This window comes from Giraffa tippelskirchi, chromosome 2 (genome assembly GCF_054371585.1).
Source record: "Giraffa tippelskirchi isolate mGirTip1 chromosome 2, T2T-mGirTip1v1.2.pri, whole genome shotgun sequence".
Classification (NCBI taxonomy): domain Eukaryota; kingdom Metazoa; phylum Chordata; class Mammalia; order Artiodactyla; family Giraffidae; genus Giraffa; species Giraffa tippelskirchi.
The window spans coordinates 154,883,381-154,899,983 of NC_137276.1; the positions used below are offsets into that span (position 1 = coordinate 154,883,381).

At 39.7% G+C, this 16,603-nt stretch overlaps 1 protein-coding gene across 3 annotated transcripts; it reads left to right on the forward strand.

The window, feature by feature from the left end:
• The first annotated feature begins 1,156 nt into the window (after positions 1-1,156).
• FETUB (fetuin B) lies at positions 1,157-15,247 on the forward strand. 3 transcript variants are annotated; one of them, XM_081571429.1, is made up of 7 exons: positions 1,157-1,490; positions 1,822-1,932; positions 3,312-3,399; positions 5,630-5,799; positions 6,508-6,609; positions 13,587-13,676; positions 14,712-15,247. In XM_081571429.1, the coding sequence occupies exons 1-7, from the start codon at positions 1,263-1,265 to the stop codon at positions 15,069-15,071; spliced, it is 1,149 nt and encodes a 382-aa protein (XP_081427555.1). In that variant the 5' UTR covers positions 1,157-1,262; the 3' UTR covers positions 15,072-15,247. The 3 variants fall into 3 exon arrangements, with proteins under 3 accessions (XP_081427555.1, XP_081427556.1, XP_081427557.1); XM_081571430.1 differs by lacking the exon at positions 1,822-1,932; XM_081571431.1 differs by lacking the exons at positions 1,822-1,932; positions 3,312-3,399 and having other exon boundaries at positions 1,157-1,497.
• Positions 15,248-16,603: the final 1,356 nt, after the last annotated feature.

A 16,603-nucleotide genomic window follows, 5' to 3' on the forward strand; every position in this document is an offset into this window, starting at 1 on the left:
TGGACACAACTGAGCATGTAAGCACAATATTCCATTATAAACACATATATACATATATGTGCAAAAGTGTTAGTTGCTCAGTTGTGTCTGACTCTTTGAAACTCCATGGACTGTAGACTGCCAGACTCCTCTATCCATAGGATTCTCCAGGCAAGAATACTGGAGTGGGTAGCCATTCCCTTCTCCAGGGGTATATATATATATATATATACATGTATATATATATATATATATATCTCATATATATTTGATCTTCTTTATCCATTCATCTGTCAGTAGATACTTAGATTGCTTCCATGTCTTGGCTATTGTAAATAGTACTACTATGAACATTTGGGTGCATGTATCTTTTTGAATTAAGAGTCTTCTCTGGATATATGCCTAGGAGGGGGGTTGCTGGGGCATATGACAATTATATTTTTAATATTTTAAGGAACCTCAATACTGTTCTCCATAGTGGCTGCACCAATTTACATTCCCACCAACAGTAGAGGAGGGTTCCCTTTTTTCCACATCCTATCAGCATTTATTATTTATAAACTTTTTAATGATGGCCACTCTGACCAATGTGAGGTGGTATCTCACTATGATTTTGATTTGTATTTCTCTAATAATTAGCAATGTTGAGTATCTTTTCATGTGCCTCTTGGCCACGAAACAGAACCCTTTCTAGCCAGATTCCAAAATGCGTTAGGAATCTCACCAGGGCTTCATGTATATGATATGGGGTTACAGCCCTTTTTCTGATATAACAAGAATGGTGAACCTGGTTTGTGGAGTATGAAGTCACTGAACACCATTACCACTGATTCGGGGCTCCAAGCCTGAAATAAAGGTAAGTGTGGACAGGACATTGACTGGAGGGAAGGTGTTAGGGGTAATGAGAAAGGAGATGATAATCTGCCTATTCTGACTCAGCTGGAGCCCTGAACACAAGTCAGAATTCAATAACGATCTCCTAGGAGCCTTGACCCAAGTGTTTGTATTAATTTCTTGGGTAACAGGAAACTTCGATCTGTTTACATGTACACATGAATGTGAGATTACTCTGGGGTCTAAGGTTATAGATAGTGGCAAATCCCATCCCAAGTACTGACTCAGCGAAATCCACATTTGGAATTCCGGAGATAAAATAGAACATTTTGCTTCATATCCTGATCACTGGTTTAGATTGCGATTACAAAGCTGCTCAAGTTGGCCTCAGGATCCTATAAACAGCCTCATTCCTGCAGCTCCACACACTCACCTCTTCTCATCACAGGATGAGTATGCTCCTACTCCTGGCGCTCTGCGCCCTGGCCGTGGGCTGCAGGGCTGCATCTCCACCCCAGCCAGCCACCAGTCCCTCGCCTCTCCTCTCCCTTGACTGCAACAGCTCCTATGTGCTGGATATCGCAAATGACATCCTGCAGGACATCAACAGGGACCGAAATGACGGTTACGTGCTGAGCCTCAACCGAGTGAACGATGCCCGTGAACACAGACAGGAGGTAACTGGTGGTCCCTGCTGGGGCAGGTGTTTGCACAAGCTGGGGAGGCTGGCCAGGGCATGGGAACCCAGAGACACCTGTTGGCTGGTGCTTTCTGAGTCAGAAACCCTGCTGAGTACACGCTGCTCCCCTCTGCTAGGGTGCTACTGCCTCTCAGTAGTATTAGAAACAAGTGCTAATGGTATCCACTCTGAAACTTGTGTCCCATTGTTTATAAGAACACTTCACAACATTGGAGCCTTTGGCTTTGCCGTAAAACAGGGAGTTTTTGGCTGATGATTAGAGGTTTCTGCTTCATGCGGGTTGTGCATTTCTCTTCCCCTTTGCACAGGCTGATCTGGGATCTCTGTTCTATTTCACACTGGATGTGTTAGAGACTGGCTGCCATGTGCTCAGCAGGATATCATGGAAGAATTGCGGGGTGAGGATCTTTCATGAATCGGTGAGTACTTTCCCCAGGAGCTTGAGGAGGTAAACTAGGTGTCCTCTGTCTATAGGATGAAGATTATTCAACATGTGCTATCTTTAAATGTCCCTGTTTATAATCTCTGGGGCAGGGTGCCTATGTGGTTATTTCAATTTGATAGAAAAAAGAGTTTAATCAGATGAGGTTTCTGATGCTCCCACTGAGGTTATGACCCCAGAATTGAAATGTTACCCCCAAACTGTTTTCTGCCTCCAAGACCTTCCTATAGGCTCTGAGCTAGGCTTAAATTGAGGGGGAAAGATCTGAGGTGTAGTGCTCTGGATGTATGTTTCAGGAAAACTGTAGAAGCAATGGCAGGGGAGCTTTGAAATTTGTTTTAGTTTTCTTTATTTTGTTTTCAAGAACACTTATATGAGATTTGAGGCTGGGAAGAGGGAGGGCTGTGGTATGGGCGCTTTCAGAGGTGCTTTGGAAAGATTTCGTAGTATCACAGAACCTAAAGGGAGTTAGAATTGATCCTTTTAAAGATGACCATTGAAGAGGCTTGAAAAGAGCATCATCAGTTTTCATTTGGTTTTCAACTATCCTGAGATTATTTTCATTAATTTATATGAAACTTTATAAGTGATGTATGTGTAATATAAGTATCTAGAAGTGTGCTGTAAGTATCTAGAAGTGAAGTGTTTGGCAAAGATGTCTTTTTCTAGTCATTTAACCAAACTTGTCAAACTGTACCTGCCTGGTTTGGGAAAGCAAAACAGTCTATATACCCTGTTGTGAATTATGTTTGTTAGGCACTAGCTTAATACACAAAATATATTTGTGTATCACTAGCTGCTATAACACATACACCAAAAAGGATATACCAATTGCAAAATGATAGAACTTGGTTTCCCATTCATGTAAAGTTTAAAATAGAAATCCTTGATGAGGAAGGGGCTTTCCTCCAGGAGTGATTTGGAGACTGGATACTTCCATGTTGTAGCCCTCTAGACTCTGTAGCCTTCACCTCGTGGCTTCTGTGGTCACCACGCTCATCTGCATCAAGCAGCGGAAAGGGAAAGAGCATGGAGGGCAGATAGCGTGTGGGAGGGCTTTACAGGCTAGACCTAAAAGTGGTTATACATCCCTTCTGCTCACTTGGCTGTGGTTAGAGCTCATTTACACACAATCACATCTAAGCAGGAAGGAGGCTGGGAAGAGGTCAAGCTGTGTCTCAGGTGAAGGTTAAATTGTTTAATGATCAGCTGGCAGTTTCCTCCACCCAAAAAGTACGAAAATTGACCTTGAGTTTCCTGTTCCTTAAAAATGAAATGTCCAGTTTCATTTCAGGGGTATTTTTTTAAAGTCTTAGTTCATTCCACTGTGTCATGAAGTGCATTTGTTGGTTCTAGGTTTATGGCCAATGCAAAGCAATATTTTACATTAATAAGGAAAAAAGAATTTTCTATTTACCTGCTTATAATTGTACTCTTCGCCCAGGTAAGAGATCACTTTCATTTTGTTCATTTTAATAAGAGATGAAAAAAGAGCATTTAACTCTACTCTGCTGTAGTGTATAGGGTTTCTTCCATCCTCACTTCTTATTCATCCCAAAGCCAGGTTTTTTGTATACCCAGCACTTGCACTACTCCTCTTCCCACAATTAATCTTTCTAAATAACCTGTAATAGCTCTACATCGTGTCCTACATCAAATCCTAAATTTTCAGTCTGATGTAAATGGCACAAGCTCCATGATTGGTCTCCAGGCTTCCTTTCTAGCTATCTGTGCCTTATTTCACTGACTGTACTGATTCTGCACTCCATTTAACCAGACGACTCATTATTTTCTGAACACATGTCACACTCTCCAATCTCTGCATCTAGTTTGTGCTTTTCCGTCTGCTGAGGATGCCCTCCACGGATAACCTCTGCCCTTGGAACTCCTAAGCATTTTTAAAAGATCATTGCCAAGGCTATTTCTTTTACTGGGTTCTCTATTCAAGAAAACAAAACAGAACAGAAACAACCAACAAATAGTGCTTTCCTGTTCTACATCCCTATACAACTTTACCCTAACCACTCATGGAGCACAGACCATGCACTGCCTGTATTTGGGGGTCCTCTGTCTTATATCTTGTAAAACATGTTATCCCTTCTTCTTCTCTGCTACAACTCTCCCGCAGTTCCTATCAAGTGGGTGTGTGTATGTGTGTGAGGGTTCAGTCGTGTCAGACTCAGCGACCCCATGGACTATAACTTGTCAGGATCCTCTGTCCATGGAATTTTCCAGGCAAGAATACTGGAGTGGGTTACCATTTCCTTCTCCACCTAACAAGTGTAAGGGGTCAATAATTTCATTGAATAAATAAATGAACAAATACATATATTCATTCTGGGTCCTGAAAAGCAAGCATCCACAGCATGGGAAAATAGGATGGCTACTCATCACACTATTAAGTGCTTGTGACTCCCTTGAAGGATCTCATTCAAGTGCAGATTCTGATTCCTGTAGATCTGGGGTGAAGCCTGAGATTCTGCATATCTAACAAGGTCTAGGTGATAACAATACCACTGGATCCTTTGAAGGACAAGGCAACAGAGCTAAACCTTCCTGGTTGTGAAGATGAGACTCACCTAAAATAAATTCGAGGACAACAACTAATAAAACAGACCAAGTCTGAAATGGAAGTCCTAGGTACCAGAAGTATGGGAGGTCAGGCAATGACATGTGCCTGGGAGTGACAAGCTGTGGATGTCACTCCCCCACAATATGCCCAAATACGTCCAAATAAAACCGCACTTGACCAAAGCAATGTGTTTGCTTTGTCAGAACAACTGCTAGACAAGTTTTCTAGTGTGACTTTTACACTAGTTATGCCACCCCCAGCCCCTCCCAGTCAGACATTCTAGCTGTACCATTAGTGTGATTAACCTATTCAGTCATACAGTGATTGGATCAACTTCTGTTTTCCAACTCACATACATTCTAACCAAAGAGGGTGTGTTTCCACTGTCCATATGTCCTTCACTCACTCATTCATTCAGCAGGCACTTACTAAGCACCATCCATGTGTCAGACATTATTTTAGGTGCTGGTGAATAAAAGGTAAATAGAACATGACAGTAATGAAATCCCAACTCATTCTCTTTATGGAGGCAGTGATGGTGGAAGATAGTGAGCTAATTGGGAAAATGTTTTTATACCAATATAAGTTGACCCTTGAACAACATGTGTTTGAACTATCAGGGTCCACTCATACATGGATTTTTTTTTCATGAAATACATACTATAATACTACACTATACTTGGTTGATTGAATCTGTGGCTACAGAACCATGGATACAGAGTGCTCAAAACAAAGTTAAACTGGGATTTTTGACTATGTAGAGGGTCAGCATCCCTAACCCTCATGTTGTTCAAGGGTCAACTGTACTATATTATGACTATATTATGTATTTTTAAACTAAATTTCTAGGGTAAAAACATTTGTGTAAGGTGAAAAAAAGTATCGCTTTGTTTCTTTTTAAATCATGAAAGTAATACATTCTCCTTGCAGAACACTCTGCAGAAAGCTAAATTTCTAAATAATGCTTTTCCACTCCATCCTTGACAGTGCTGAGTGTTATCTTTTCTCCTTTTGATCTCCACCTCTTTATGATCATGTGATTTACAGAATTATGCATCATTAAGGAGTTTTATTTTAAACTTGCTCTCTTTGGCATTTACAGTTTCTCGAAGAGCGATTGTCAGGATGTGCCCTGATTGCCCCATCAACAGCCCCTATGATTTGTCAGACGCCAGGTACATGGAAACTGCTACTGAATCTCTTGCAAAATACAACAGTAGGAGCCCCTCGAAGCAGTATTCTCTTGTCAAAATCACCAAGACTTTTAGTCAGGTGAGTCTGAAATATCAGCTACAACAACATGTCTCATAATTGTTGCCATGGTTATCAAGGCACTCCCTTCGATTAGAACCTAAGAGCCTTTTCCTCATTTCCTATCTACCTTGATGCACATTCAATTGTGTCTTGTTTCTGAGTTGGTCTGTGGGACTTCCACTAGAACTGTGTGATTTGATTTCATTTCATTGCCCTGAAGGCAAGAAGGGAAATGGACTCATGGTCTCCATGGGTTATTCTACTTAGGTTCACTGTTTATTACCACAGTCCCACATCTGGTTGACCACAGACCACTTAGCAAATCAACTTCTATTCTGTGTTTTAAATATAGGAGTGCATGTTGAGTTTTATGGGTTAGAGGAAATATTCATTTGTATCTGGATTGTGTTGGTATCTATCAGATGGAGAAAAGTTAATTTATAAACAAATTTACATGGGGAAAAATAAGCTCACCCAAGGGAAGGTTTTTGAGCCCGTTTGAATCCTTAAGAAGGGAAGAAAGGTATGGAAAAAGTTACGTTTTCTAAATAACAAAATCATAATACAAGGTTTGGTCATGGTGGGGATTACAGGGACAAAAAGCAGCCTTTGTTGACAGTGACTCTGGGGATGTGTGGTTTCTGTAAATCTATTGTTGTTAAAGCTGAGTCATGGCACCTCTTGGGAAGGTTTGATTTTTATTTCTCACTTCTTGTTTCAAACTAGTGGGTGTTTGGCCCTGCCTACTTTGTGGAATATTTGATCAAAGAATCACCATGTACCAAGTCGCAGGGTAGCAGCTGTGCACTGGAGTCCCCTGACTCTGTGGTGAGTATTGCTGAATGTTTTCATAATTCAAGATTTGTGCTCACAGATCATGTATGTGTATTCATAATGTATAAAATTACACATGAAGTGTTGTAATGTATAAGACACTTTCATTCACCTTAAGGAGCAACTGATTACTTAGAGATGGCCCAGATGCAATAACATTTGATCATAAATGCAGTTTTCATCAGCAATGTGGTGCCTTGGCAAAAAATGATCACAGGAAGCTATAAAATATAGACAAATCTCTCAGTGGTTGGTAGTGGCCCTACTTTTATCTGAACAAAACCAGTTACATTTGGAATACATCATGATGTTCCATTCCTTGGACCACTCTTTATTAAGAAGGATGAAATCAAACAGGACTTATTTCAAAGAAAGCAGCCAAGATGGCAAGGGTGCCACCTTGAAACCATCTGAGGGACACCTGGTAGGAATGTCAATTGGCACAGTGGATTATAGCACAATTAGAAAATGCAAGCTGTTTCCCCCCATTATTCACTTAGCTATAACAAAAATTTTATTAAGATATAATTCACACACCATAAAATTCACCCTTTTAAGGTGTTCAATTCAGTGCTTTTTAGTCTATTCAAAGACTTGAACCATCATCACTACTATCTAATTTTAGAATATTTTCATCAACCTTCAAAGAAATTCCACATCCATTAGCAGTCATTCCCCTTACATCACTCAGAGGATCTCAGTTCCCTAACCAAGGGTTGACCTAGGCCCATGGCAGTGAAAGCACCGAGTCCTAACTACTTGACTTCCAGGGAATGCCCTGTGTGTAAGTTATTACGTATACAGATGTTTTCATTTCTTTTGGGTATACACCTTGGAGTGGGATTGCTGGGTCATATGAGAATTCTAGGCTTCCTTGGTGGCTCAGATGGTAAAGAATCTGTCTGCAAATCAGGAGACCCAGGTTTGGTCCCTGGGTCAGGAAGATCCCCTGGAGAAAGGAATGGCTACCCACTCCAGTATTCTTACCTGGAGAACTCCTTGGACACAGGAGCCTGGCGGGCTACAGTCCACAGGGTCGCAAAGGGTCAGACATGACTAAGCAACTAAGCACACACGCATGAGAATTCTATGTTTAACCTTTTGACTAACAGAAAACTTTTCCAAAGTGACTACACCAATTTTACAATCCCATCAGCAATGTGTGAGGGTTTCAATTTCTCCACGTTTTTGTCAATGCCTGTTATTATCTGGCCTTCCCAGGTGGTGCTAGTGGTAAAGAACCCACCCGCCAATGAAGGTGATGTAAGAGAAGTGGGTTTGACCCTTGGGTCAGGAAGATCCCCTGGAGGAGGGTGTGGCAGCCCACTCCAGTATTCTTGCCTGGAGAATCCCATGGACAGAGGAGCCTGGCAGGCTACAGTCCATAGGGTTGTGAAGAGTCAGACATGACTAAAATGACTTAGCACGCATGCATGCATTACTATTATCTGTCTTTCTTATTATAGATATCTTACTGAGTATGAAGTAGTCTCTCATTTTGGTTATATTTGAATTTTCCTAATGGCTAATGATACTGAGCATCTTTTAATATGCTTTTGGGCCATTTGTATGTATTCTTTGGAGACATATCTATTCAAATCCTCTGTCATTTAAAAACTGGATTATTTGTCTTTTTATTGTTGAATTGTAAGAATTCTTTACATATTCTGGATATGATTCCCTTATCAGATATATGACTTTCAAATATTTTCTCCCATTATCATCTGATTTTTCTATTCATTTCTGTTCTTGATGATGTTCTTTGAAGTACAAAAGTTTTTAATTTTAATGAAATCCTGTTTTTTTTTCTTTTGTTGAATGTGTTTTCTGTATCATATCTAAGAATCCATTGCCTAATCTAAGATCACTAAGATTTACTCCTATGTAATCCTCTAAGAGTTTCATAGTTTTAGCTTTAGGTCTCTGACCCATTTTTGAGTTAATTTTTGTATATGGTATGAGGTAGGAGGTTCAACTTCATTCTTCTGCTTGTGAATATTCAGTTGTCCCAGCACTATTTGTTGAAAAGACTATTACTATTGTTTCCCCCGTTTAATTGTGTTGACATGCATTCTAAAGACCTATTGACTATTAATGTTAGGGCTTATTTTTGTACCCTCTATTTTATTCCATTGATCTACATATCTATTCCTGTACCAGTACCACACTATCTCCAATACTGTAGTTTTGTAGTAAATTTTGAATTGGGAAGTGTGAGCCCTCCTATTTTGTTTTCTTATTCAATATTGCTTTGAGTATTCTGAATCCCTTCCTTTTTCATAATAAGTTAACTTCAGAATCAGCTTGTCAATTTCTATCTTTAAAAAGCACGAAATTTGATAGGGATTTCACTGAATCTCTAGACTAAATGTAGAAAGTACTATCCTCTTAAAAATACTGATTTTTCCAGCCCATGAATATGGGAAGTCTTTCCATCTGTTTAGGACTTATATAATTTCTTTAAAAAATATTTTGTAGTCTTCAGTGTACAAAACTTTCACTTTTTTTGTATAGCTAAGTATTTTATTCTCTTTGATGCTGATATAATATATTTGCCTTTTCCATTTTATTTTTGGGTTATTCATTGAAAATATATAGAAATATAGCTGGTTTTTATATTTTCACCTTGTATCCTGTAACCTTGCTGAACTCGTTTATTGTTTCTAATAGTTTTTTAGTAGAGTCCTTAGGATTTTCTGTATACAAGATCATGTCTTCTACAAAGAGATATAGTTTTACTTCTTCCATTCCAATCTGAATGACTTTTAATTCTTACCTAACTTTCCTGACTAGAACTTCCAGTGCAATGTTAAATAGAGGTGTGAAGAGCAAACAACTTGATCTTTTTCCTGATTTTAGGAGGAAAGCATTCAGCATTTCATTATTGAATATGATGGTAACTGTAGGCTTTTTATAGCTGCTTTTTTATCAAGTTGAGAAAGTTCCCTTCTACTCCTACTTTTGTTGAATGTTTTTATTGAAAAACAGTGCTAGAGTTTGCCAAATGCTTTTTCTGTGTTAGTGAGATAATCGTTAGGTTTTTTTCTCCTTTAATCTATTAGTATTGTATATAGCAATGATTTTTGTATGTTAAAACAACCTTGTGCTTTGGGGGATAAGTCACAGTTGATCATGATGGTTAATCCCTCTATATATGTTTCTGAATTCAGTTTGTCAGTGATTTATTTTAAAGATTTTAAATCTATATTTATAAGAGACATTGGCCTGTGGTTATTCTCTGTTGTCTCTGCCTGATTTTCATATAAGTGTAACACCGGCTTCATAAAATGAGTTGGGAAATATTTCTTCTATTTTATTTTGGAAGAATTTATGAAAGATTGGTGTTCATTCTTCTTTAAATATTTGGTAGAATTCACCAGTGAAGCCATCTGGGCCTGGGCTTTTCTTTGTGGGAAGTTAATTTGATTAATAATTGAATTTCTCTACTTGCTATAAATCTATTCCGATTTTATATTTCTTCTTGAGCAAGTTTTGGTAGTTCATATCTTCCTAGGAATTTATCCATTTCATCTAACTTATCTAATTAGACAGGATACAATTGTTTACAGTACTTCATTTTTATTTCTGAAATATTAGAGGTCTTGTACCCTATTTAATTTCAATTTTAGTAGTTTGAGCCTTTTTTTTTTTGGTCTGTCTAAAACTTTGTCAATTTTATTAATCTTTTCCCAAAAAAATCAATTTTCAGTCTCATTTATTTTTTCTTTTACTTTTTTAGTATCTAGTTTATATATTTCCTCTCTATCTTTATTATAACCTTCTTTTTGCTTGCTTTGGGCTTAGCTTATTCTTCTTTTTTCTGGCTTTTTAAAGTAGAAGCTTAGGTTATTGATTTACAGTCTTTATTCTCTTTTAACATAAGCACTGACATCTACAAATTCCCTTCTAAGCAACGATTGAATTGATTCTCCAAAGTTATTCATGTTATTTTTGTTCCCATTCATCTCAAAATATTTTCTAATTTTTCTTGTGATTCTTCTTTAACCAAATGGTTACTTAGGAGAGTTATCTAATTTCCTCATATTTGTGAAAATTCCAATTTCCTTCTGTTATTTATGGCGTGCTGCAATTCATGGGGTCGCGAAGAGTCGGACACGACTGAGCGACTGAACTAAACTGAACTGATTCATGTCTAATTTCATCCCATTGTGACTGGAGAATGTACTCTGTGTGATATCAATTCTTTCCAATTTATTGAAACTAGTTTATGGTTTAACCTAAGGTATATCCTAGAGAAATTTCTATGTACACTTGAGAAGAGTGTATTCTGCTGTTGTTAGGTAAAACATTCTGTAGTTGTCTGTTAGGTTTGGTTTGTTTATAGCGTTGTTTAAGACTTATGTTTCTTTGTTGATGTTCTGCATACTTGTTTTATTCATTATTGAAAGTGAGGTTTCCGACTATTATTGTTGAATTACCTATGGCTTCCTTGAATTCTGTCAGATTTTGCTTGTGTACTTTGGGGATCTGTTGTGAAGGGCACATATATTTATAGTTGTGTCTTTCTAATAAATTGAGCCTTTTATCATTATAAAATGTTTTTCCTTGTCTCTAGTAACAATTTTTGTCTTAAAGTCATTTTTGTCTGATAATTTTGTATAGGCTTTCCAAACTCTTTTCGGTTACTGCTTACATTGTAAAATTTTGTCCATCTTTTAACTTTCAGCCTGTTTGTGTCTTTGAATCTGAACTATGTCTCTCAAAAGCCTTTTATACGGACCTCACATGGACCACAGCTTTGCCTATCTCAATGAAACTAAACCATGCCGTGTGGGGCCACCAAGACGGATGGGTCATGGTGGAGAGGTCTGACAGAGTGTGGTTCACTGGAGAAGGGCATGGCAAACCACTTCAGTATTCTTGCCTTGAGAACCCCATGAACAGTATGAAAAGGCAGGACACTGAAAGATGAACTCCTTAGGTCAGGGAACTAGATTTCACATGCTGCAGCCAAGACCCTATGCAGCCAAATAAATAAATGTTTTTTTAAAAAAGACCTTTATAACCGGTCAATTGAATATTAAGGAATAATTGGGAAAACATCTTCATCATCTTCTGTGGAATCTCCCTGTCTCACTTTTTGATACCATCTTGGGCAGATCACATAGTTTTCTAGTCATTTTCAGTAATAAGAATGATTTCACTTAGATTATTAAGATTCACTTTCAGGTATTAAAAAATTCCTTTTAGTCAATTCTAAATCAAAACTTCTATCTCATATCCAATTCAAAGCATTTCCTCTCTGAGGCTCAAACCTGACCTAGAGCTTAGGACCTGCTATGAAGAAGGAGTCAAGGCCTTTCCTTTTGTACTTTTTACCCCTTCTGCAATCTTTTATTTAACTGTGGCTCTTCTGAGTTTCCAGAAGAATAAGAGAGGATTAGAGAAAATAGTCTAAAGTCTTTTCACATTACTGGACCTGTAGTTGTAGTTTTCTCTTGGTTTACGTTGGCCCTCTGTTTACACTTGAAAAAGTACATGCTCTATGACTCTAAAATTTATCTTCTAAGAATTTACCCTAAGGATATGTAAAAATGTTTAAACATAAAAATTTAGATTTAATCCACTGTCTTACAAAAGAGAACTTGTTAAATAACACAGAGGAATATTAGGTCGCCATTATAAAGAAAATCGTGGAAAACTATTAAGTGTCATAAAAAGGATTTTCATTATATATTGTTAAATGACAAAAGAGAGTTATAAAATATTATGTACAGTATAATTCTGTTTTTCTAGAAGAAAAATTGTGTATTCATTGGGAAAAATGTCAGAAGAAAATAAATCACTGTAGGAAACGGGTACCTTTCATGCAATTACAGGTCTTCTCATTTTCTTCTTGTTTATCCTATTCTAAATAACTATTACATTTATAATAAGAAAATAAACATTTTATTTTTAAATAAAGTTTAAGGAGCTGAGAGTAGTCTTGTCTGAGAAGCAAAAGCTCAGGGGAAACCTACATAAAGGGCTGCTGCATGAGAGAAGAAAGCAAGTTTTCTAGCTGACGCAAGGATAGAAGTGTGGCCAAGAGATAGATCCAGATATCTGTGTCTGTGCTATAGACATAGATTTCAGCTCAATACAAAGAATTTTCTAATAGAGTTTGTTCCTCAAGAAATCCTAGTTTCTCTCATTGGAGGCAATTTAGCCTAGTTTGGGTGATTAATCGGAGAAGGCAATGGCACCCCACTCCAGTACTCTTGCCTGGAAAATCCCATGGACGGAGGAGCCTGGTAGGCTACAGTCCATGGGGTCGCTAAGAGTCAGACACGACTGAGCGACTTCACTTTCACTTTTCCCTTTCATGCACTGGAGAAGGAAATGGCAACCCACTCCAGTATTCTTGCCTGGAGAATCCCAGGGACGGGGGAGCCTGATGGGCTGCCGTCTATGGGGTCGCACAGAGTCAGACACGACTGAAGCGACTTAGCAGCAGCAGCAGCAGGGTGATTAATTGGTAGGGATGCTCTAAAGAATTGGCTCATGCTTAGTCCTCAGTTGTGTCTGACTGTTTGTGACCTATGGACTGTAGCCTGCCAGGCTCCTCTGTCCATAGATTATCCCAGCAAGAGTATTGAAGTGGGTTGCCATTTCTTCCTCCAAAATAATTGAGTCAGAGCCTTGTGGCTCAGTCTGTAAAGAATCTGCCTGCAATGAAGTAGACAGGGATTCAGTCCCTGGTCTGGGAAGATCCTGTGGAGAAGGAAATGGCAACTGACTTCAGTATTCTTGCATGGAAAATCCCATGGACCAAGGAGCCTGACAGGCTACAGTCCATGGGGTCACAAGAGTCAGACATGACTTAGTGACTACACCACCACCACCACTACCTATTACATGGTAGGAGCATAAAAGTGTTGATTGGCTGTGTGTCTATGTAAGCAAAAATGAAGTTGATTCCACTTATGATCATATGTGCACATATAATACTGTATTTTCTTTTTCTTTAGCCTGTTGGTATTTGCCATGGTTCTCTGAGTGAATCACAAGGAAACCCGGGCAAGACTATCTCCGTAACTTGCTCCTTCTTTAATTCACAGGTATTTTTCAGTCCAATTGTTTGTCTTTCTGTGAATAAAAGAGCAGGTGATCTATATTTAATTGCCTCTACCCTACATTCTCCTTTTATTTTCCTAAAATCCATGATCACCACTTTATTCAGGATGCCCTAAGGCCACATCCACAAGGTAGCTGATTGAAGATCTGCTACACTTTCTTTTAGTTACAGCATGTTCCCTACACCATAATTAAGACCCATTTAGCTTGAATGGCTCAGCCCTCTGTGACATTAAATTCAGTGTCCCAAAGAGTCTTATCCTGAACCACAGGTAGAAGTTGTTTCCAGGGAGACACTGAATCCGTTTTTGCAAGTATTTGTTAAGCACTTACCATGAGGCAGCCTGGTATAGATGAGAGGTGGCTAAGACAGGCCACCTGGGTTCCAATCCTGTTCTACGTCCTACAAGCTGTGTGGACATGGACAAGTTCCTACCTCACTGAGTCCTGGATGCCTCCTCTGTAGAATGGGATTGCAACAACTACCTTCTTCAGATCCCCATGAGACATAGGTCAGAGGATCTGATTGAAGGGGACTGCTCTGGGCCTGGCACAGAATAAGCAATCGGTAAAGGTGGCTTCTGCTGCCACTACTAGGAGTGGGGAGGCAGCTTATTAAGGACTTTGAACAAGCCATCTTACTTCTCTGGATCATTGTTCAGCTCCGAAATTTGTGAAGCTTATAGTCCAGTTTCCAAAGGTTTTGGTTTTCCCTAGCCCTTATCTGTTCTGATTTTTAACCCTTTATTTATTTATTTAACATTTTTTGGGGCCACATGGCTTGCGGAATCTTAGTTCCCCAACCAGAAGTTGAACCCTGGCCCACGGCAAGTGAAAGCTTGGAGTCTTAAACCACTAGATGTCAGGGAATTCCCTTCATCTCTTTAATCCGAGGTCCACCTAGCTAATCACTTTTTGAGAATTCCATCAGAAAGGCATCGAACCGCATAATCTAGTATCAGGCATAGCAGGGACTTTCTTGGAGGACATCCCCTTATTTGAAAGCATTCTCTTTTCAGGCTCCCACTCCTAGAAGTGAAAACCCTACTGCAAACCCCTCCAAGGCGGAAGAGCCCCAACAGCAAAACACAGCTCCCACCAACTCACCCGCCAAAGCTGTGCCCAAAGGGTCTGTCCAGTACCTTCCTGACTGGGATAAGAAGCAAGAAGGTTCCCAGGAAAAGGATCCTGTTAAGACCTTCCCTGTGCAGCTGGATCTAACCACCAATCCCCAAGGAGAAACGCTGGATGTCTCCTTCCTCTTCCTGGAGCCCGTGGAGGAGAAGCTGGTTGTCCTGCCCTTCCCCTCAAAAGAACAGCACTCTGCTGAGTGCCCAGGACCAGCTCAGAAGGATGACCCTCTTATTCTCCCACCATGAGAACCACGTAGAGGATTCCTGGGGACATACTCTCCTGCAGGAGATGTGAGGTGGTGGGGGGAAGGGGACAGAGAAACAGTTAAAACATAAAGCAGGCTAATAAAGTAAGTTTTTTGGACTCCTCTTGGTCTCATGTGGCCCAGAAATGGAAATAAAGCTCAATTGTTCACTTTGCACACTGGGCTACCTCCTTCCTAAACCATCCAAGGCCTCACGCCATGCACAGATGCCTCTCTCTTTGTAATGACTTCTTACTTTTAGCCAAGTGTCTCTGACGTAGGGCCTTAGGAATATCCTCATCATTCTGATGTTGACCTAAAACAAATAGACTGAAGATAGTTCTCCAGCAAAGATGGATTTATTCAAAAGACAGTAGAGGACTGTGATTTGGTATCTGCAACTGTGGAGAGCCACACCAAGTCCCCAAACAGCAAGAGAAGGAGGAAGCCTTCATAGAGAGGAAAATGAAGTTGGGAGGGCCACACTAAACAAAAAGTCCATGGTTTTTCATTGGCTGAGTCCTTGCCGGGAAAGGAAAGACTTTCTTCTTCCTCTTGGGCTGTACTGTTGTCACAGGTGAGAGCTCCTCCTTCTGGCTCCCAACTCTATTTAATTGAGGTTTCTGGTTTATTATTTTTTTACATTTCTTCCCTTTTGATCAAGATCTTTCTCTGAAAACACCATTGATCAAGAATCAGGTTTTCTGACTTCCATGGCTTTTTGTCATTCAGTGTCAGGAAGGACCTCTCCTGAGTGTAGTGTCTCAAATTGGAGGGAAAGTACAAATATTGTACCTATTAAGGTTGCATTCAAATGACACGAAAGGGTAGGGAACTCTCAGGTCCTTTCATCTAAAGTTCATATTTTATCAAGATCCTAGACTTTGGAGATCATCTGAAGCGTTATATCATCAAAATTCTGTTAAGAAACTTCTAACAGGGCTGGTCTGAGTATCTTTGGAAAGTTGTCTCATCAGATGTCATCTGCTTCAGTTCTGGGAAATCTTTACTCTCAGGTCACCAGATGATGGGCAGGTCCAATCAGGGTTTGGCACTTTCATTAGATGTATCATGTTAATCCAAGAGTCTTTTCTTTGGAGTTTGGTGGCACAAGAGCTGGTTAGCAGTACCTGATAGAGGCCTTTCCATGAGGCTGAAGGAGAGGTCTTCTGGCGACGTCTTTTCCAACTAGACAAAATCTCCAGGTTGGTTGCAAGGTATGATGCTTAAGGTCTTTTTCTCCTGAGGGCACACTGTGAAAATATTGCTTTACCGAAACATGGTTATTTTTAATAGAAACAATTCAGATCAGTTCAGTTCAGTCGCTCAGTCATGTCCGACTCTCTGCGACCCCATGAATTGCAGCATGCCAGGCCTCTCTGTCCATCACCAACTCCCGGAGTCTACCCAAACCCATGTTCATCGAGTCGGTGATGCCATCCAACCATCTCATCCTCTGTCGTCCCCTTCTCCTCCCGCCCCCAATCCTACCCAGCATTAGGGTCTTTTCCAATGAGTCAACCCTTGCATGAG